Here is a 24,241-nt window from a genome sequence, read left to right as displayed (position 1 = left end):
GCAAAGTCTCAGGATACAAAATCAATGTACAAAAATCACAAGCATTCTTATACACCAATAACAGACAAACAGAGAGCCAAATCATGAGTGAACTCCCATTCACAATTGCTTCAAAGCAAATAAAATACCTAGGAATCCAACTTACAAGGGATGTGAAGGACCTCTTCAAGGAGAACTACAAACCACTGCTCAGTGAAGTAAAAGAGGATACAAACAAATGGAAGAATATTCCATGCTCATGGGTAAGAAGAATCAATATGGTGAAAATGGCCATACTGCCCAAGGTAATTTGTAGATTCAATGCCATCCCCATCAAGCTACCAATGACTTTCTTCACAGAATTGGAAAAAACTACTTTAAAGTTCATATGGAACCAAAAAAAGAGCCTGCATTGCCACGTCAATCCTAAGCCAAAAGAACAAAGCTGGAGGCATTATGCTACCTGACTTCAAACTATACTACAAGGCTACAGTAACCAAAACAGCATGGTACTGGTACCAAAACAGAGATACAGACCAATGAACAGAACTGAGCCCTCAGAAATAATGCCGCACATCTACAACTATCTGATCTTTGAGAAACCTGACAAAAAGAAGCAATGGGGAAATGATACCCTATTTAATAAATGGTGCTGGGAAAACTGGCTAGCCATATGTAGAAAGCTGAAACTGGATCCCTTCCTTACATCTTGTACAAAAATTAATTCAAGATGGATTAAAGACTTAAATGTTACACTGAAAACCATAAACACCCTACAAGAAAACCTAGGCCATACCATTCAGGACATAGGCGTGGGCAAGGACTTCATGTCTAAAACACCAAAAGCAATGGCAACAAAAGCCAAAATTGACAAATGGGATCTAATTAAACTAAAGAGCTTCTGCACAGCAAAAGAAACTACCATCAGAGTGAACAGACAACCTACAGAATGGGAGAAAATTTTTGCAATCTACTCATCTGACAAAGGCCTAATATCCAGAATCTATAATGAACTCAAACAAATTTACAAGAAAAAAGCAAACAACCCCATCAACAAGTGAGTGAAGGATATGAACAGACACTTCTCAGAAGAAGACATTTATGCAGCCAAAAGACAAATGAAAAAATGTTCATCATCACTGGCCATCAGAGAAATGCAAATGAAAACCACAATGAGATACCATCTCACACCAGTTAGAATGGCCATCATTAAAAAGTCAGGAAACAATAGGTGCTGGAGAGGATGTGGAGAAATAGGAACACTTTTACACTGTTGGTGGGACTGTAAACTAGTTCAACCATTGTGGAAGTCAGTGTGGGGATTCCTCAGGGATCTAGAACTAGAAATACCATTTGACCCAGCCATCCCATTACTGGGTATATACCCAAAGGACTATAAATCATGCTGCTATAAAGACACATGAACATGTATGTTTATTGCGGCACTATTCACAATAGCAAAGACTTGAAACCAAGCCAAATGTCCAAGAATGATAGACTGGATTAAGAAAATGTGGCACATATACACCATGGAATACTATGCAGCCATAAAAAATGATGAGTTCATGTCCTTTGTAAGGACATGGATGAAGCTGGAAACAATCATTCTCAGCAAACTGTCCCAAGGACAAAAAACCAAACACCGCATGTTCTCACTCATAGGTGGGAATTGAACAATGAGAACACATGGACACAGGAAGGGGAACATCACTCACTGGGCCTGTTGTGGGGTAGGAGGAGGGGGGAGGGATAGCATTAGGAGGTATACCTAATGTCAAATGACGAGTTAATGGGTGCAGCACACCAACATGGCACATGTATACATATGTAACAAACCTGCACGTTGTGCACATGTACCCTAAAACTTAAAGTATAATAAAAAAAAAAATGCCTTTACATCGTCATGGCTTTTGGAAATGTACCTTTAAATTAAGGTAATTATTTCAGTGTAAGAAAAATTATGTTTGCTATTGGTGGGAGATAGTACTGTTTATGTTAATTTATGTCTATAGATAGAGATATGAAGGGAAACTCAGAGCCTTATGCTTATCTTTAAAAGAACATTTTTTAAAATGTGATAAATTGTAAATGATTATCAGTTAATGTACTTTATTTAGATTTCCAAATAGCTTTCTATCTTTAAGCCAATTCTTTCACATAGAAGGCTATAAATAAAACAGTTTACAATGAAAGAATTAAATCTTGTCTGAGATTAAAGATTTGTGACAAAGTGGAAAATAAAGCATAAGAATAAAAAGATAATTCTCAAAGCAATAGGAAGTTAATAATGATGTTCCCTGGAGTCCCGAACCAGAGACTTGTATCTTCAACATGCATGTTAATAACAATAGATGATAGTGAATAACAAGCAACTGAAATATGCTCTCAGTACATAATTACAATATTTAATTTTCCTAATAAAAATTGAGCAGTCATGGAGAATTGTAAAAAGATATAGTAAATGAGTGACTGAAGAACACAAAGGTAGATGAAATGTAATGTAAAGTACAATGTATTACAAACCTAAAGAAATAATTTAAATTACTTGTATATCCTGAGGGATTCTGTAACCTCTCAAGATATTATTCTGGACAACTCAGTGAAGGAGAGCAATCAACTATGAATAAACCAGTGTTACAAATTGTTGAAAGTATAGCTAAAAATAACAGTATTTAGAGGTGATTTTCACCTGGTTTCTGTTTTAGGAGTGCTGTCTTTTAGAAAATGAGGTCAGCTTGATATTTTTATAACATAGAAATATCCAAACAGAAAAAAATAAATTAATGAAATAATTTACAAGTCAGTTAAAATGGAAACAATTAGCATAAATGCAGGTGTTTTTTATTTTTCCTCTTCACATCAATACCTGCCTCAGAAGAAAATTTGTTCCTAGGTGTGGGTACTAGTTTATGAATCTTTACGAAGAGAAACTCTAGGAGAGAAAAAAACATACAAAGCAGGGACATTTGTAAATGTGTTAAGCAGAATAATGGAAAGATTTACTGATTTTTCTGAAGGTCACAAAACAATTGAATGGCCAGGCTGGGAAGGAACTTGGGGCTCCTCCCTTCCAGTCAACACTGAAAATTACCAGATGCTTTTTGCACCCCGTTCCACTGAAAAAATTAGTAGCAGAAAACCTAGTCAAGTGTTCCTCTTCATAGCCTTAGAAATCCAACTTTTAAAATGCTTTTGGATACTAACTTGAGTTTCATAATTAGATGATGAACTGATTAAATGCGTAAGTGAAAATGTGTATTAAAACATTACAATTTGTTTTTGATACCAACTGTTGACAGACATTAGACATATTTAACATAGGTTAGAAAGACACAAGTTTCCAGCTAGCCAGGTTTTCACACTAGCATCTCTCTACAATTGGTTAAAACCTAAGGTTAACACTAGACCAAAAAAAAAAAAAAGGAAACAACTCATTTCTCCTACTGTCTTGTAACTATGAATACTTTTAAAAATAACTATGTTTTGCTGGCTTTCTAAAAAATTAAATGCAAAAGATTGACCTTTGCTATATTCCATTGATATAAAATACATCTGAAAACCTAAAAGACCTCTGAGGCAGACAATTTCCAGAAAGTCTCCAAAAATATGAATGTGCATTTTTTTTTTGAGACGGAGTCTTACTCTGTTGCCAGGCTGGAGTGCAGTGGCGCAATCTCTGTTCACTGCAACCTCTGCCTCCCAGGTTCAAGCGATTCTCCTGCCTCAGCCTCCCGAGTAGCTGGGACTACAGGCACGTGTACATACCCAGCTAATTTTTGTGTTTTTAGTAGAGACGGGGTTTCACCATGTTGTCCAGGATGGTCTCGATCTCTTGACCTCATGATTCGCCCACCTTGGCCCCCCAAAGTGGTAGGATTACAAGCTTGAGCCACCTCGCCTGGCCACAAATGTGCATTTTTGACAAACTTCATTATGCACTATTCTAGAAACTCTTAATTTATCCAATCAATCAGCACATTTTAAAATTCCATATCTATCACACTCAGGCACTGAATGGAGCGCCATGGAGCAAAACAAAACAAAAAGCCAAAAAACAAAAATTCTGTTCCTGACCTTCAAGTTCTAGGAGATTAAGAACCATTAACAGACAAATCCACTTTGAAAACCTCAGTCCTTCTCCATTCACGGGCATTCCTCTACACTGGAGCTACTGTTCCACCGTACTAAAAGTTTTCTTAATTTCAACATTGATTATGTTTTAATCAAATTACTCTTTCCTACTTCATACATAACTCAATTTTCCTTTTTTTTAACCTTTCTATAACACTTTTGCCAACGGTACATTGTTAATGTTGATTTTGACTAAAAGTGAGTCATGAGAAAATCAATATTTTTAGGCCAGAAACTGTGGTAAATTGTCATCCTATTGAGGATACTATGGGAATAAAGAAAATACATAGTAATGCGGAATTACCTAAATTAACAAATTGGTGGCAAAAGTTCAGTAAGTTGAAAAAGTCAATGATCCATAAGTAATGACTAATATTAAGATATATATTTACAGCGTAACAAACACTTGGAATCTAATCACATTATTGATGTCTAGGTGAGGAACTAGACAGTGTTATAAAGGCCTCAGAAAGAGGATCCAGAAACGGCATTAGGTTCCTACTATCAATCACCATAAGCAGAATAAATACACTTTTGGAGAAGGACTTTATTGTCAACTATACACTAATTTCCTATATTTAAATGTGTTTAGTGTCCAGAGGTATGGATGTCTGATTATTCCTACATGTATAGTAATGACCTTAGCAGCTCACTATCATCTAGCAGGGCAAATACCGTTATTTTCATTTAATAGAACTGATCCCCAACAGGGTTAAAGACTCTACTCAAGATAAAAGCTAGAATTAAACACAGGTCTTCAGAGTGAATACTTTCCATTGCAAACTCCAACCTGTCCAAGAACTTTTCAAGGAAATCCTGTTTAATTTGGCACTTACAGACAGACCTAAGATAGAACTAATCATGGATCTGATAAGATCTAACACTGAAAGAGGAGTGTTCACACTGGTGTATTTCATCAGCTGCAATCAGGTAGGTAGCTTAAAGTGACTTAACTTCCATGCATTATGTTATAGACCAAAATCAAGCTCTAAGTGATGGTTGTATATCTTTCAAAGTTAAACATGCCAAGGTGGTAACAAAGGGAAAATTGTTAATAAAAGTTTAGACTGATAGTTCAATATTCCTTTGAGAATACTTTTTTAAAATATGCTTTTCTTTCTGGTAATTAAAACATTTTTTGGATTGAAACTTTTTTTTTTTTTTTGAGACGGAGTCTCACTCTGTCGCCCAGGCTGGAGTGCAGTGGCGCCATCTCGGCTCACTGCAACCTCCGCCTCCTGGGTTCATGCCATTCTCCTGCCTCAGCCTCCCCAGTAGCTGGGACTACAGGTGCCCGCCACCAGGCCCGGCTAATTTTTTTGTATTTTTTTTTTTTTTAGTGGAGATGGGGTTTCACTGTGTTAGCCAGGATGGCCTCGATCTCCTGACCTTGTAGAAGATCCACCCGCCTCAGCCTCCCAAAGTGCTGGGATTACAGGTGTGAGCCACCGTGCCCAGCCAAAACTTCTAAATGTTTTTTTGTAGGTAATGCAAGACAAAGAATCCAAAATTATATATTGATTATCTGTATTTTCCTTTAAAAATACGGACTTCTTCAAGCAATACATTTTTAAATGATTTTATTTTTACAAAGAGCAATATTAAAACTATAAGCGTCAGCAGGGCGCGGTGGCTCACGCCTGTAATCCCAGCAATTTGGGAGGCCGAGGTGGGTGGATCACGAGGTCAGGAGATCGAGACCATCCTAGCTAACATGGTGAAACTCCATCCCTACTAAAAATGCAAAAAAATTAGACGGGCATGGTGGCGGGTGCCTGTAGTCCCAGCTACTTGGGAGGCTGAGGCAGGAGAATGGCAAGAACCCAGGGGGTGGAGGTTGCGGTGAGCCAAGGTCGCATCACTGCCCTCCAGCCTGGGCGACAGAGCGTTTCAAAAAAAAAAACCTATTAGCATCATTAAACACCTTATGCTCCCCTATACACTATCATTTTCTTGATGAGAACTAGAAATACACTTTTGCCTTTTAATAAAAATACACATGCAAAAGAAAAAAATGGAGAAATTTTTTTAGATTCAAGTGTTAATTCACTTCTGCTAATTTTAAAGCAATGTCTAGGAAAAAGTGATATTTTTAAAGATTGGGCTGTATTTTATTATCTTTAGGATAAAATTAAAGATGAAGCAAGTGCGGCAGATATATGGAGTAAATTGTTTTAAAAATAAGTGCTGTGTTTCAGTTTATAGCTCATCTCAGAAAATAATGTATTTCTATATTTATGCCTTTTGAAGTTTGTTTCTATGTATGTACATTGAAGCTCAACTTCTTATAACTGGAGAAACTGGTTTCACATAAATAAATTCAGATCATTGACATACTTCCAATTTTATATTACCAAACTGGGCTTATTCATTTTTTCTTTCAGAATTACTCCTCATCCTATCTTTTGTATCTTTGTGAATGGTTCCCACCTTCTCCCATTCATACAACTAGAAAACCTCCACATTCTCTTTGTTTCAGACTTATATCTCAATTTTACGAAGTCAAGCAGACATCTATTTGTCTTTATCTAATGCTTTCTGCAGTCTGCCCCTATCTCTGCATCACAAATATGCCTCCCCTTGTTCAGGCATTCATAATCTATTTCTTAAACTCTTCAAGTTTATTTTTGCTTCCTTGCCTTTGGTATGCCCTTAAAATCCATCATTTGGGTTCTTGCCAGTGATTCATTGAATTGCTTTTCAGTTTAAAAAAAAAAACAAAAACAAAAAGTCTTTAGAAAAAAAAATCAACAAAGTCCAAAACTTCTTTTTTTATGGCATTTAGGACTTTTACATCACTTTTTCAAACTCCCCGAATAACAATATCTGATGACTCCTCATTCTTGCAACAGCCTCCTGAGTGCAATGTCACTCTAGAAGCAATATAGAGAACATGGACTGTGAGCTTATAGTCTGGGTTTGAATCAAGGCCAGTCACTTAGACCAGCTGTCTTAAGAGCTGCTGTGGACTCTGAGCAAGGCACGCAACACCTTTGTTCCTCATTTGCCTCACCTGTTACGGTGCCACTCTCAGGAACTTTTGCCCACATTCACCTAGAAGGAGTCTGGGAAAATGCTATGGAGAGCCAGATAAATGTGTCAACACATAAGCACTTGTGACTGCTGTTAATACATAAGTCACTTTGTGGTGTGTGATTGTGACTAGTTTTAGTTGTTTTCCCACTAGTTCATGATTCCTCTGGAGTCCAGGGGCTGTGGCTGTTCATCTGAGGCTGCTCTTTATATAAAGTAAATTTTCACTAGTCGCTTTTTAAACAGAATAGGAATGGAATGTGACAAAGGTGATCTGACTGTTGAAAGGTAAAATGGCTTGTGTTGATGGCAAAAATATTAGTCGTTTCCTTTCTTTAAATCACCTGTATTTAAACTTACATATAATACAATTCATCTAACTTATATACAATAAAATGCACCAATTTTAAGAATACAGTTGGATAAGTTATGACAAATGCATGCACTCATGTAACAGTCACCTCAATTAAAATATAGAATATTATCATCACCTCAATTTCTCCTTGTGCCTTTTTGCAGTCAATCCCTCTTCTGCATCCCAACCCTGGGCAACCATTGATCCATTTTCTGTCATGATACATTAATTTTCTCTGCCAGTTATTTTTAATTTTTTAAGCTAGAATTGTTTCCATGTTCCACTGTGAAGGATCTCTTTCTGCATAATCGACTTGTATATTAACATGCAAAGGACATGATGCACCAATTTTTCTGCAGATGTAAGGAGGGGCTACAGTTGAATTTTACCTGAAATTGAGTTGAAACTGGAAAACACAATCTAACCTAGACACAATAGACTATATCCTTATTTTAAACGATGCAACCCTGAGTCATCCCAGCAAGGTAGGGCCTGAGCACTGGCATGCCCCTTTGCATGGATTCAGGACTCCTGACTACTTCTTGACCCATTTTTCTTTAGGAAAATTTATTGGCGAGTATATTTTAAAAAGGCTATGTCTTGAAATTTAGGTGTCAGAGAGAACCCCTAAAACCTATTGAGTTTTGGATGCTCCCTCTGGAGGGGCTCTCCGTGGATCTCCGAGACCTTTGCTTTTTAAGTACTCACTTTTAGGGTGTCACTCTGGGAGCTGCGCCTGGGGACAAACTGATTCCTCAGTGGGGCTGTAACATTGCTCAGTGGTCACGAGGCAGGGAATGGAGCCCAGGTGGCGTGGGGAAAGGGGATGGAGGCCGGACGTGGCACGCCGGACTCAGGTCTTGACTCACACACTCACACAAAAGAGGCCGGAAAGTGTCCGGAGGAAGCCGGCGCGTCACGGAGGACGGATCCGGGACCCTGCCGCGCCCGCCCAGCGGCGCCCGGTCCCGGGTCCACAGCCGCACTCACCCCGCCGCGCTCTCCGCCACCGCCACCGCCACCACCGCGGCCACCGCCAATGAAACTCCTCCCGCTCCTAGGTGAGTGCTCAGCGCCCGTGGTCTCCGAGGTCGTCGGAGGGACCAATCCTTCGTAGGGCACTGGATTTTGTAAGAGGTGGAGCTAACATGGCAAGTGTATTTGGCAAAATCTCCGAGGAGAATTGACTTAGTACTTCTCAGGATGTTTTTCTCCTTGACCTTTCAACTCTAAAGTTGAATATTCCAAGGTCCAGGGAATGTTACCTTTTGATTCCTCTTGAGGAAGTGTCTGTCCAGCATCCCCTTTCACCTTTCTTCTGTTCTGACCCGAAGAAATTTGGGAAATCCAAACCATTAACACCCATGGGAGGCTTCCTGGCATTTTAAGGGGATTGCCGGGCCAGATTTGAACTTCATTTTGACCATACTGTGCAGAAAGATAGTAAATGAAGTCTCCGAGGGTGAACTAATTCCGGCTTAGTCAGTATACATAGTTATTTGCCACTAGGATTTAGAAGAGAATACTTAAGAATCTCTTGGTACCTGATAAGGACAACTAATGTTAGATGACTGTTTTCAGAACAATGACCTCATGCTTCATAGCTGTTGGTCCTCAAGACTCTTGAGAGGGCCTGGTAAAACTATAAAAAAGGAACCTTCTGTACTTTTCCTTATTTTTTCCTATCAGTTCACAACATATAATTTCCAAATGTATTTCAATAACTCTGATGTATAGTCTTGTTTCTTGTTTTGTTTCATTTTTTTTGTTGTTCACATTTGTGTGCTGTTCCATTTCTGGAAGATCAATCTTTGACTATAATCTTGAGTTGGTTTTTTTGTTTTTATTTTGTTTCTAAATTTCCCCTAATAGAAAAACAAACAGTGAAATAAATTTTATTATGAATAATTGAATTGAAAACAATTGAAATTGAAATTGAAAACAATTGAAATTGAAAACAATCATTAGAACACAGAAAAAAACAGCAATTGCATCTGTTCTCCTAGATAAGATGTCATCTTAAAATAACACAGATTTGAATTTACAAAAACCCAAATACTCAATTTACCTTCATTTCTACACAGGGTTACTCCCAGAGGAGGGAAATTGCTTTACAATCAGGCAGTTCCCTTTCAAAGTATCTCACCTCAGAATGAAGGGTAACACTTAATCAATGTGCTGTACTGATCTGGGAATACAGTTTTTATTATAAAGCTGAGTTGTTTATTACATCTTAGTTTCATTGAGATTTACTTAATAAAGGTTGAAATTGAAAAAAAAAAGCCTTCATCTTAAAAGTAAGTTTTACTTACTTGCTTTTGTGCTGTTACTTAGCTAAGTGCTCTCTTGGGAAAAATTTATAATCCATTTATCTAAATAGAAAGAGAGGGTAATTTATGTTTATTATACTGTAATTCAACAATGGGGAGAGGTGTTTGTTTTACTTTTTGAAAAGGTGTATTTCTCTATTTTATTTAGTGGTTTTTTCCACTTTGTTGAATTGTTCCTATACTCAAAATTGCACCAAGACACCTTGTCTCCCAAATGCAAAATGTGAAATACGCAATGGAATTGAAGCCTGCTATTGCAACATGGGATTTTCAGGAAATGGTGTCACAATTTGTGAAGGTAAACAAGCTTTATTACTTCTTTTGGATTATACTGTAAGATTAAATTCTGATGTGAATGCTTTTCTGTCCTCCAGAAACTAACTTGTTTGTGTTATACTGTTTAATTTCATACTATTTAAACGACGCTTAAGTAGCTAAACAGTAAGTTTGACTTCCCATGTCAAAATTTATACTGATTTATATTGATTTTCAAAGACTTCATGCATATCTTATTTTTTGGTACAAATATTAAAGATTTCCTTTTAGCTCATGCTGGAGATCCAGGTGTAGAGGGCATAGTCAACAGCTTTGGGAACAAAAGAGTTCACGAAATTTATACTGGTATGTATTGCCTTCATATAACCTCTTTACATGATACCAAGTATATAAGTACTTGTATACCTATATGGTATATGATACCACATATACAGGTACTTGACCGCCTATATTTGGAGATGATATTAAGAGATTCATGGTTTTCTCATGCATACCCTGGGCATAGGAAATGACAAGACAAAGAGATAATTTTGAAAAGACATCATCTTTTGAAAAAGTAGATTATAATCATAGAACTTTATGCTACTGTCCAGAGTCAGAATGCCAGAAAGCATCTTTGTAGGGTGCAGTTTAGCCCATTGATTTGATCAGCAGAACACCATCTGATAATCAAATTTACATAATTTTGTGTCTGTAGTTGTCACCTCTACCCCAATCTTCCACTCCCCCTAACACACTCAATCTTTTTAAATTCGTTTTCAGTAAAATCTAGTTTTAACTGTGTAGAAGAGAGAGAGAGAGAGAAAAAAGTACTAGGTCATATGAATTAGTTTTAAAATATAATTAAATAGCAAGTTAAAATTATAGCTGTGTGGTGTTATGCATCTAAATATATTTAAGATAACATGAACTTTTTCTAATTAAGCCAGGATATTTTATATTGTTAATATTGCCTGTGTTTGCTTACAACAAAAACAAGTTGTATCTTGTGATTGAATTGTATAGCCTCTTTAAAAAAATTAAATATGCAGTGTTTAGTAAGACCAAACTTCATCATAATTACGTTGAATGTTTAAAAAATGTACAGCAAAGCTACAGTTCACTTAATGGTGCATTAAATCAGGCTCTTCTGCTCATATACACAGCCAGAATTTGTAATATACTATTTTACAAGAATTGCAAAATTCTTTTCATAAATAATCTTAGAAATGTATTGTGTATTTAATTGAATGGCATAGCAAGTGTAAAGTTGAGTGACCTTCAGAATGCTGCATCTCACAAATTAGTGTGCTTTTCCACTAATCATTACAAATTGTACCATAGTACTTCATAACCAGCATTGCCTTTTTGTTATTTAGATACTTTTCAATTGTCATGTTTAGCGTAAGTAACATCAAAAATTTTTCACATTTTGGACCTTTAGCAGCCAACCCGCTTATAATCACGTTTCTAATGATTTATTTTAAAAACGCATCTTCCATTATCTAATGCAGTTGTTTTCCCCCACTGCCTAAGTCAATAACTAGCTAATAAACAGAAAATGTTTCCATTGGAAAAAAAAATTCTTTAAGACCTTTTGGCCTGAAATTTCTTTTCACACAGAACATAATTTGTAATGGGAATTTGTTTCTTTTTTAGGTTCATGTTAAACTTAAATTCCGTTTCTGTTTTAAAAAAACTCCATATACACTTGTTTTGATATTTATTATCTGAGATTTGTAGTGTCTTCTTAACACTGTTCAAACAGTGGTTTTCATCTTTTTCACCTTTTATTAATTCACTGACAGGTTTTTAACCTTTTTTTTTTTTTTTAATTATACTTTAGGGTTTTAGGGTACATGTGCACAATGTGCAGGTTTGTTACATATGTATCCATGTGCCATGTTGATTTCCTGCACCCATTAACTCGTCATTTAGCATTAGGTGTATCTCCTAATGCTGTCCCTCCCCCCTCCCCCCACCCCACAACAGTCCCCGGAGCGTGATGTTCCCCTTCCTGTGTCCATGAGTTCTCATTGTTCAATTCCCACCTATGAGTGAGAACATGCGGTGTTTGGTTTTTTGTCCTTGCGATAGTTTACTGAGAATGATGTTTTCCAGTTTCATCCATGTCCCTACAAAGGACACGAACTCATCATTTTTTATGGCTGCATAGTATTCCATGGTGTATATGTGCCACATTTTCTTAATCCAGTCTATCGTTGTTGGACATTTGGGTTGGTTCCAACTCTTTGCTATTGTGAATAGTGCCGCAATAAACATACGTGTGCATGTGTCTTTATAGCAGCATGATTTATAGTCCTTTGGGTATATACCCAGTAATGGGATGGCTGGGTCAAATGGTATTTCTAGTTCTGTATGCTCTTTAGAATTAAAACACTGTATTCCCAACTGCTGAATAGTCTAGGTTATATTTTGAGTTTTAAGATTCTTGTTGGCATTTTCGTCTCTAAAGAGATTCCTCACCTTTCCTATCTTTCTCTAAGATTGGTATTATGGCAAGATGAAATGACTGGACAGGAGATTAGCTACAGAGAATGCTTATTTCTTGAGGAATAGAATTTGTTTTCTTTTTTCTGTCCTCAATATCGCCATTATCATAAAATTTGTCTCTCTCAGAGGTACCAAAGAAATGTTATAGTAATAACCTAACCTCACTAAACATATTAAAAGAGCAAGTTTTGAACAAGTAATTTATAATTTGTTTTGCATGGTCCTAAAAATAAGCTTTAATCATAGTGAATTTATTTAATTTAATCATTTTTAATTCAACAGATGTTTATTAAGCACTTTGATCATCATTGTCATAATCACATCAACATTAGAATAGCTAATATCTACTCTGATCTGAGTCCAGAAAATTAATTAACAGAGGCCTTATAGTCAAACATATTGATTAAGAGTACAGGCTGTGGAATCAGACTTGGATTCAAGTATTAGCTCTACCACTTGTTTGGTTGGTTGACCCTTCCTAATTCATGTTTATTCTACCTAACAGAGTCATTTCCTGATAGACATAATTTATCATGTAACTCAGCTACTTAATACCTGCCAATGGCTCTTCTTTGTCAACAGAATAAAGTCTAGGCCCTTAACATTCTGACTTAATTCCCATTGCCTTCTCAACAAATATGCCCTCTGATATATATCTGGCATGAAATTCTTGGAACTCCTTTAAAAATATCATACATGTTCAACTTCTAGGTTACGGCCGATGAGTAAAGGGAATAATTAATGGCCAAAATGATTTTTCAAAACATTGCATGGTTATAAACTAATATATGGGGAACATGTTTTCATGAGTAGCACGGAGTAAAGACAATTTGAAAACTTTTGAGATGTTTTGAGCAATAGCAAGCTGACTAATAAATGCATTGACTTTCAAGTTGTTACTTCTCACTTGGATGCATATGTTCCATTATTTGTTGAAATATAAATGAATAATTTTCATGCATTTATCTTATAAACATTATAAGTGGAATTAACATTAAGTGGAATTCTTCAGAATTCCACTTCCAAAAGAAATTGCTAATGTCTGTAACCCTAAAATAACAAAGATAAACATAATAGGTTACTGAAACAAATCCTAGAGGTAAACCAGCTTATTTAGAAAATATATTCGTAATGCAATTATTAATGCAAACATTTTTTAAAATAACCATTACAAAGCAGAAAAACAATAATTAAAAGATACCAGTGCATTTTGAAGAAGAAACCAAGCATTTTCCTCTATGATAAAATACCATAACTACCTTGAAAAAATGAGAAAAAGGCAAAATCATTTACTTATTTTAGCAATTACAATGTTTATCGTATCCCCTTCATACTAGACATTTTCACAAAATGGTACCCCTAAGCAATTAGCGTAACAACAGTATAATTTGCTTACCTAAAAAGATTGTCTGTCAGCTTATTTTTATCATATCCTAGTGAATTAAATAGTCTGCTCACCAAAGTTAGTCTATTTATTCATTGAGATAGTGTGTTACACAAATAAGCAAAGTTGAAGTTCACAAATTGCCTTAAAATTGTATAAATATGTGTCTTATGTGAAGGTACATACCCAGAATATAGAGTTTATCAAAACTATCTGCTTTAGGTCCCTCTGGGGAAGCTATTTTTCATAGTAGCTTCTAAATATTTTGTTTTTCCTTCTTTCTTTTTTTTTTGTCTTAGGCATTTTACAAATACTTGTTTTCAGTTTTCGTTGGACATTATCAGCTCTCTGGTAGTTCATCTGAAACTTTTCTTGTCCTTTTATTTTTAAGTATTGCGATTTAGGAGTAATCAATTGAGTTGAGTAGTACCCGGACCAGCCTCCATAATTCCTTCCTTCCTTCCTTCCTTCCTTCCTTCCTTCCTTCCTTCCGTCCTTCCTTCCTCCCTCCCTCCCTCTCTTCCTTCTTTCCCTCCTTCCTTCTTTCCTTCCTTCCATCTTCCTTCTTCCTTCCCTTCCTTGCTTCTTTTCCTTCGTTCTCTCTTTCTTGTTTTTTAAATTACAATCCTCAAAAGGAGGTGGCTCCTGATTTTCAGGTAATATTTAAGGATTATTTCAAAAATTGCAAGTATATATCTCACTAATATTATATGTATGTTTTGCTTCATGTACAAGATATGTTACTAAAAATCTTAGGGAATTTGTACGTATCTCAGAGGAACTTCTTAAATGAATACTACAGCAAACTTGAAAAAGTATAAACTCAGATGTGCTACTGGAGAGTCATGTATCAAATTTGTTTAAAGAGAGGTTTATATTCCCTTGGGGTTTCTGTATTAAATGGGAAATGTAACCTCTTTAAGAAATTATAGTCTAAATTAACCCAGGGTTTACCTTCCAGGATCATGATTTCTGTAAACTTCATTCAAATAAATAAAATATCTTGCCAATTTCAGAAATTCTTTTCTTTGTACTAGAAATATGACCTCTTTTCTCTCTTCACAAGAAAAGTTCTACAGTAGAGATAAGTACCACAATAATTAGGTGGAACTTCCTCAAAAGTATCCACTCAACAATATTACACATTCCATCAGTATATAGAAAGAGGAAAGTAAACCAATAAACCATTACAAAAACTTTCTTTAGGTTAATATTTACTTTGAAAAGAGAAGGAAAGGGGCTTGTGTGATCTCAGTTTTGCTGATTAGTTCCACAGTTTTAAAACCAAAGACTTCACTGACCTGGTTTATTAAGGTCAGCTGTACAGACTCAGTTTTAGGAATCATTTTTCCAAATCATCTTGTTTCATGTTTATCTAACAGGATAATTACCAAGAATTAATCAGATACAACTAAGAAATTTCTTAAAGTAGGGTTTAATATGAACATATGATTTTGGATTTTCCCAAGTAACCGATAATGAAACCTAATTAAAATTTTGGTTCAATAGAAGCCTCATTTATTTTTAATCAGTATTATCTAGATGGATTCGTTGAATATTTAGAACCAGAAAAGTAATATCAAGTAACTAATAGGATGAAGAATGAAACTGAAAAAATAAAAATGAACACACAGCTTCTGGGTTCTAATTTTAAGAATAAAAATGTTATGCAAAATTTTATACTAAATCGGTCTTAAATAAGACTTTGCACAATATATTTTCTACTTATGCACAAAAAAATGCCTTCTGGGTTGACATTATTTCAATGTTGATTTTTTTTCCAAATTAAGAATACCATTTTCTGTTTATACTTCAGGCTCTACCATCAGTTTATAAAGTTGATAGGTAGATAGATAGATGATAGATAGATAGATGATAGATAGATGATAGATAGATAGATAGATAGATAGATAGATAGATAGATAGATAGATATAACTATAGATCTGTATTATATAATATGCATTAGTGATAAGGGATCAATGACAATACAAATTGAATATGGTTTTCCTAGAGCTTGTGTTCATTTTATATGCAAAGTGAACACGGTGACTGTACCATCTTATATTTCCTGTTCTGCCATATATTTTGAAGCTGCTAGGAATGTAAAAACTAAATAAAAATTGTGTTCTATTTATTTATTTATTTAAGACGGAGTCGCGCTCTGTCTCCCAGGCTAGAGTGCAGTGGTGCGATCTCAGCTCACTGCCAGCTCCGCCTCCTGGGTTCACGCCATTCTCCCATCCCAGCCTCCCAAGTAGCTAGGACTACAGGCACCTGTCACCATGCCCACCTGTCACCATGCCCGGCTAATTGTAAAAAAAAGTATTCTAAATGTGGATTATCATACATTTTTATTCCTGTTGCTTCTCCATGAAAATTCTGGTAGAAAGGTGACTAAAGAAATAGTAGAGATAGCACTTCCAATACTCCCCCCAAAATCACTGAGTCCAAATTTTCTGCTTTGTTTATTATAGTTCTACTCTTTTGTCAATATTTTAAGGTTGCAAACCTTATTTTGCAAAATTGATGACATTTCTGTTATTCTGGAAATGTCAGTTGTCTATAGTCCCAATTTTAAGGGCATCAGCACACTTCTTAGTAAACTCCTGGTTATTTTAAAAGTAAATTATCCAGTCTTGTACTTATCTGTGTTCCCATTATTTCTCTTCTTCCTTATTTACTCTCTTTAATTATTAAGTAAGTTTCAGGTTTGCAGCTTAATAAAAAAATTATATATTGATGTTGATTTTAGTGACTTCTGTGAGCTAGACACTATTCTAAGCACTTCACATGAATTTTTAAATTTAATTCCTACAATACTTCTCTGAAGTAAGGGCTGGTATTATCCCCAATTTATAGATTAAGTAATTTGCCAGAGAAAGTATATACCAACCATTGCCTCATATAACCCTCAAACTACTCTGTGATATAGGTCTGCAAATAAAGAAAGTGAATCTCATTGAGATAAAATGAATTATTTTGGTTCTACCCTACCCCCATCTGCCTTTTCCCTGCTACATTATCAAAACAATCATATATATATGAAGATATTTTAAGAATCTGGCTGGGTGCGGTGGCTGACGCCTGTAATCCTAGCACTTTGCGAAGCCAAGGCAGGTGGATCACCATGTCAAGAGATAGCGACCATCCTGGCAAACATGGTGAAACCCTATCTCTACTAAAAATAGAAAAATTAGCTGAACATGGTGGCACATGCCTGTAGTCCCAGCTACTCGGGAGGCTGAGGCAGGAGAATCGCTTGAACCCAGGAGGCAGAGGTTGCAGTGAGCCGAGATCATGCCACTGCACTCCAGCCTGGCGACAGAGCAAGACTCTGTCTCAAAAAAAAAAAAAAAGAGTCGATGGAAGTTTTAATATCTTCATAAAATGCATAGGTCAAGTACAAGAGTTTAACTCCTGTTCATCAATCTCTGTCAAGACAAGTGAATTGAAAAAAAAAAAAAAGCAATGAAATCAGAGGGAGGCTGTGAGAAGTCCACAAATTAGAGTGAAATTCTCAAAGCAGTGTCAAATGCCACAAAAGGGGGCAGTTCGGTGCACATAAAGAACCCTGCAGCAAAGAGGCTGGCTTTTCCCTGTGGTGGCGGTATCCTGTCCTCTTCCCAGAAGTGGAGACAAATCTAGGTGATTGTTTGAGACATTGTTTTCCAAAGGCTACACAGATTGGACATTCTATTCCTCATTGTTTTTCTCCAGATAAGTCAAGAAAATACTCTCAAAGAAAACTTGGTCATCTGCCTGGAAGCAATTCTTGAGAGTGAAAATTGATGCCACCTTTCTGTCTTCTCCTTACTGATGCTACCTAGAATCATGCCTCAAAATTACTGTACCCACCTGCGTATACAGAGAACTCTGAAATCTCTTACTTCAGAGATGCTAATGGCTAGCTGGCAAAATCTGGAGCAAGTTACCTGTGATAATCACCATTGTTTTTTAAATTATAAATATGAGAGTCATTTAAAGATAGTCCAGTCATTGAGGAAAAGTGAACAACATAAACACATAGATGAATAAATAGAAAAATTTGCCTAAAAAGCCGTACTTTTAGGTTGAAGAAAACACTCTGATTTATATTCTCAAAGACATTCTGGAAAATTTTGCATCCAAACAATTACAAAAATTTGGAAGAGGCTTCTATGTACAAAAGAACTATCACACAACAAAATACTTATTACTTTGATATAACCTCAAACCTTTGCATGACTCAACCTCTTCCACACTCTTTCTCTAATTCTTCTCCTTTCATAGTAAGAGGTATCAAGGTACAAAGCTGCTAAAATTGTCAGTAATGCAAGCCAGTGCCTAAAATCCACCATAAGATTGAGGTTAAAGTTTCCCATTCCTGGGTTTTCTGTCTTGCAAGGGTGGTTGCCGGATAGAACAGGGAAGCTGCAAATATTCAATTTATTTATATATCTGTGGAAGATACACCAGGACAGCATTAGTCAAGATATTCTTGAGCATATCATCTCAGTACCATTCCCCTTTTTATATCCAGATTTTACTCCTTTTAATCTTTTTTTTTAATCTAGGTCCAGACCTTTTTCATATTCCTCCTGTGCTTTATCTCAAAGGTTAAACAAGGTGATCATCAATGTGTTTTCTGACCCTAACTGCACGGTTTGCCTGTGATTTTTATATTGAAATGTCATTAATGCAGTAATGGAGTCCATACCTGGTAATCATTGTTGCAGAACCTCTGCTTCGTTTGATTAAACTCAAACTCATTTTGTGACTCACTTGTAACTTTTGTTGTTGCAATAGTGTAATCATCTCTTCGCTGTGTTGTGTGTTTACCTCAAATGATTTCCTGAATTCATTGGCTAATTTGATTGTTCCTGCGAAACAAACCTGAAGTATTTTTTTCACCTCCTATAAAATATATTTATCTTCTGATAATTGATGAGATAATGTACAACAATGGGCTGAATAATAATCATCCCACAATTGTAAAGCTAAAAAACGAAGATGGAATATAGGACAGCAAAATGGAATATAAGAGAATAAAACTGAGAAACAGAGGACCAACCATGGAAGGCCTCATATTCATCTAATAGAAGTTTTATTGAAGAAAGATTCAGGCAAAATTTAGCAGAGGATAAAAGACATAAATTAATTTCCCAAAGCTTAAGAAAGTCGTGAGCCTTCAATTAAAAGAAACCACAGAAGACCACTTATCTTCTATGGAATGTGCCTGTGACTTCACTTCTCAGTTTATGTTTAAGGAATATGCATTGATATCCTGCTATAAAAGAAGTGTATAGTTTACTCACAACCTGTCACTTTTATTTATAGATTCAATTTTTTTATAATCTTTATGTCTTTAAGTATTAATGGAATATACTAGCTGACTTAACATTAGGCAGCTCCATTTCTAGAGCCGAGGCTAAAAACCCACGCAGATCGTGAGAAGAGAGAAAGTACTTTTCAAAAGGACATTTGGGTGACTGTTATCAGGAGGATGAACAGATGCCATGCAGCCAGAAAGGCAAGTGACCACTGCAAGAAAGTTTCTGTCAATCCCTTCAGTTCCCATTTCTACATCCATCTACTTTCATTTAACCACTACTTTATCTTTTTCCTGAGACAAATTCTAGTCTAAAATAAAGGGAAATTTGTTAGAAATCTTGTGGCATATCGTATTAATAATAAAATAATTTCTAGATTAATCTCTTATCCTCCAAGTTCTAATTATTGGACTCCTCTTTTATATCTTATGCTCCAACAACCAAAACCCATCCTTATAAATTGAAATCCCCTTGGTATCCTATGCTCCAGTGACTAGATTCTCTAATAATAAATTTTAATGTTTCTGTGCTAAAGTCTCCAAATTTGTTATGTATATTTTATCCCTGTCCTACTAAGATTCTCATCGTAAGTCACAAAGAGCATTCGAGCCTCAGTTTCCCTAAAATGAGCAGATTGGATTAATATATTTATTGATGTCCCTACAAGATTTAAAGTTATTTGATTCTACTATTGTAATACATTTATTTGAACAGTAGTCAATTTCCAGTTCAACCAGTTCTTGGGTTAATAGCCTCGATTTTGGACTCAATTTAAAACATGAAAACGAAACAGATATGGATTTTGATCTCTTGTTTGTAAGCTCAGTGCCCTTGCCACTTTATTGCACAGTTCTGTTAAACTCTGATCTCTGGAGCTGGCATGACCAATGCAGGAGATGCTTTATCTACTCTTTGTACTCCTCTCATCTCCACTTATGACCTGGCACACCGTGATACTCTTTCCTGATGAGCCAGGATGTGACCTGAAAGTTCTTCTCCCAATATTACCAGGCCGGTGCTACAAATCAGTAGAAGTTGGCACATAAATGAAGCATTTTTCCATATTTTCTCTGGTGGTTTCCTCCCTCAGAAGGAATTTCTGGATCAATTTTCTGCGACCCCTCCTGCATTACAGTGCTGAAAAGTAACACATTAAATATCCATATGATCAGTGATAGAAGTACTATATTGGGGTCACTTGAACCATTACAATAAGTGAAAGGCTGTTACATCCATGATTTTTATATTTACTCTCTTATTGGGAAGGTTTAGTCACTGTGATGTGTGATTGAGAGTACTCCTTTGAATAAGATGGTGCACAAATTCATTTAAGGGACAGGAGGGTTGTAATTCTTGTGATTTTATAATTGCCATGTAAGTAACAACTAAAACAAAATGGTATATAGTGGAACTGATCTTTGTGTTGCAATTCCAAAAGATTTTGCTTAACGAGTGTTTATGTTCAGGAATGGTAAAAGTAGAATTGATCAGGAAGGCAGTCATCTCAGCTAGGAAGTAAATCCAAAAGCCACATTTATTCATTCTGAGGGTAATATATATTGCCAGGCATCAAAATAATTTTGCACCAAGCTCAACTAATGAGGCAGGATGATCAAGTGTATGTGTGCTCAGAGGACAAATTAGACCCTTTCAATACCGGGACTATTACAAACCTGGTTACTGTCCAAGACCGGATTCACATGCCACTTTCTTTGCCAGACTTTAAAAGAGTTTTATCTGTCAGTAATAATTGTTTGTTTTTAATCATGCTCTCTAAAATAATCCTAGTAACGAAAAAATAATTTCCCTTTATTTTTAAATTGATGATGGAGTCTGCCTGCTTTTCATTAGTGACTGGGAAATCCCAGCAATGACTACCCTTTGAGGAGAATGGCTAGTTCTTACTTTTTATTGTAACCTTGGAAACTACAAAAATCCAGTCTACAAAATGCTACAATTCTGGTTTGTTGATGCCCCATTTTTATTGTTCTTTACCTATGTTGAATTTATTGAAAGAGCATGAATGGTATTTCTGTTTGCAAGAATCAAGCACTTAGATCTCATTGAATGTCATATGTTGTATAAGGCTGAAATGGGATTACTTTAGATGTAATCCCATCTCAAACATTTTGCTGTAAATACAGAGCATCCATCATAGCCAAATGAAAAATTTGCATAAATGATCAAACTCAGTATCATAAACTTTACATTGGTTTGCTCTGTGATATCTTTGTCTTCCTACTTCATTTTAAGGGATGAACTATGCAAGTCTGAATTTTCATTGACTTATTCATTGCCTTTGTGAACATTTTCAGGAATAAGGAAGTAACATTTCCTAAGACAGAGTTAGCTGAAATATTGGCACTAATGCCTTGTAATGGTCTGTTTTTGAAGCAGGCTTCAGAGTCCCAAGAATCACTTTGTTACTTTCTTTTGAATCTTACGTATCAAATATGATTTTTTCACAAAAATTCTGGGAAGTGTAAAATCACTGGCACTTAAAAAAATGAAATTTTTGGCCAGGTACCTTGTCTCACGCCTGTAATCCCAGGACTTTGGGAGGCCAAGGCAGATGGATCACGAGGTCAGGAAATCGAGACCATCCTGGCTAACACAGTGAAACCCCATCTCTACTAAAAAAATTTAAAAACAATTATCTAGGCATGGTGGTGGGCACCTGTAGTCCCAGCTACTTGGGAGGCTGGGACAGGAGAATGGCGTGAACCCGGGAGGTGGAGCTTTCAGTGAGCCAAGATCCTGCCACTGCACTCCAGCCTGGGGGAGAGAGTGAGACTCCATCTCAAAAAAAAAAAAAAAAAAAAAAAGCAATTTTTGCTTAGAATCATATTAGTACTGTAAGTTATTTTTAATTACAAAAATAATTTTACTGCTTTTACTCCATGTGTTATTCATAATGCTTGTCTCACATTTATCACTCACTTCCAATGAACCAAACTTCATAAATACAACTTTATGTAGAGCTAAATTTATTCTTCAGTAAACTATTTAAGATGAGGTTTTATAGGTTTAGTCATTTTTTACATTAGGTGTAAAGGTGAAAGACTTTATGCTGTTACAATTTCATATTTAAAAAAGTTTATTTTGTTTATTATCATGCCCTAAATTTGATTAAAATGGAGTGCATGATCACATAAACCAACTGGGAAGAAATAAAGTATTCTTTCTCTCTATAACTTTAAGTCATTTTATGAGAACTTTTGTATTCTCAATATATAAAGATTATAAATAAAATATTTTGTACATCCTAGAAAAATGCTTGGTTTAAATTTAAAAAATGTATTTTAACCCTCCTTAAGTGTTACTTCCTTCCTCTAGAAAAAATTATTTTTCTACTGTTTAGCAGTGTTACAATCAGCTAAAAATTACATGTTTAGGAGAATGTAGAAAAAAAAATTTAAGAAATTCTAAATGTACTATCCAGGATAATTTTCTACGTCCCTTCTGCCCAAGATATAATTTAATATCCTCTGTTTTATCAACCATCAAGCATCAATTGGTCTGGAGTTACATAGATTTGTATAGTTTGTTAGTCAACTGTATGACAGAACACCACTGTACAGTATATATTATGTAGCTTTTATATAAAAGTATCAATCATTTGGATTGATAAAAATGGAACAAATCAAATTTGTCTGGCATAAAAATTGTGATTTTTCTGAATATTAAAACATTGAGGCAAGATTATTGAAATATTCTTGTATCCTTAACTATTTGGTCCATTGCCATTGAGCATAGATGAAAAGCACCAACCTTAAATTATTGTCCTTTTATGTGTAGTTGTGAGTAGGGTAAGAATGAGAGTATTAGGAGGAAAAAAATGTTTTCAGGGCTATTGGTATATAGGGAACAAACTCTAACACCTGAATCTAATAGACAATATTTTATATTCAAGTCAAAGAATTTTCATTAAAAATGTGATTATGTTGAGTGTCGTTGGTCAGACAAGCTCAATTCCTGAAAAGTCCCTTTGCATGGGATTTACTGCAAGGTAATGCTATTTTCCATATTAACATGATTTTTCTGCAATCTTATGTTCAGATACATAATTTATATTACCAAGAAATCCGGATTAGTGTACAGTTTCGTAGATTCTCTTTATAATTGTTTAAAAGCTCCCAAATAAATTGCTGAAAGACAGAATGTTAAAACTGTTCAAACTTTGTACTTATTTTAAGGAGGAAATTAACACTTCGTTCCTTTGTTTGCCATGAAAAGAGATAATGACTTTCTCTAGGAAGATTAGAATCTAACCAAACATTGTAGTCTAAATATAGCGTACAAAGTCTTGTGCCATTTGTGAAAATGCTATCAGGGAGAAAACCCAGTGACTGACTTTCTGCACTGTATTTTTTAGGTACACAGATTTAATTTAGAGATTATGGTTTGAGAATAAAATTTACTGTATGAGTGTTTTTGGCTGATAAGAAATTGATTTTGTGACCTTGGTACACATTAATTGAAATATCTGGCAATGTGTATTGACTAGGTTAAAGGAACCATACATACTTGGAACCATATTATTCCTTCACACTGTACCAGCAAGTTAATCCCTTTTTTGCCATTAGAAGGATGTAAACTACTTTTTGCTACTATGGGAGCAGAAATAATCTCCTTCTATTGAATAGCAAGTAGGTTTTGTGTAATTAACATTATACTTAGTTGGTTGACTATATTGAAGGTGAAGTCCTTTAACTTATTTACAAGTTATATTACTCACATATTAAATATATTTTCACATAATTCAAAGGTTATATTTATTAAATCTTAAATATGAAAATATGTGCTGATGAGCACATTGAGACTTAAAGATTGTTATTTCAGTTATTCACTAAATTTTAGAATGTAATTTTAAAGAAGTTAAAATACAGTGAAAGTACTAAATTGTCAGCATTCTCCGTACCTTAAGTGTTAGCTTATTTAACCGATATT

The 24,241-nt window shown here is 35.4% G+C and overlaps 1 protein-coding gene across 2 annotated transcripts in view; it reads left to right on the top strand.

Moving 5' to 3' along the window:
• ADGRL4 (adhesion G protein-coupled receptor L4) overlaps positions 1 to 24,241 on the top strand; it is a 152,682-nt gene that overhangs the window by 33,221 nt on the left and 95,220 nt on the right. The window contains exons 1-2 of one of the 2 annotated variants that reach the window (XM_063624177.1): positions 8,400 to 8,559; positions 9,977 to 10,126. The exons of the other annotated variant lie outside the window; for it this stretch is intronic. Coding sequence (XP_063480247.1) covers positions 8,538 to 8,559; positions 9,977 to 10,126 — 172 coding nt within the window. The 5' untranslated portion in view covers positions 8,400 to 8,537. Of the gene's footprint in view, positions 1 to 8,399; positions 8,560 to 9,976; positions 10,127 to 24,241 lie in introns of those variants that run through there. 2 annotated transcript variants of the gene reach the window in all.

This window comes from Symphalangus syndactylus, chromosome 12 (genome assembly GCF_028878055.3).
Source record: "Symphalangus syndactylus isolate Jambi chromosome 12, NHGRI_mSymSyn1-v2.1_pri, whole genome shotgun sequence".
NCBI lineage: Eukaryota > Metazoa > Chordata > Mammalia > Primates > Hylobatidae > Symphalangus > Symphalangus syndactylus.
Note: the sequence above shows the minus strand (reverse complement) of the source record. Positions and strands in the feature narration are given on the sequence as shown.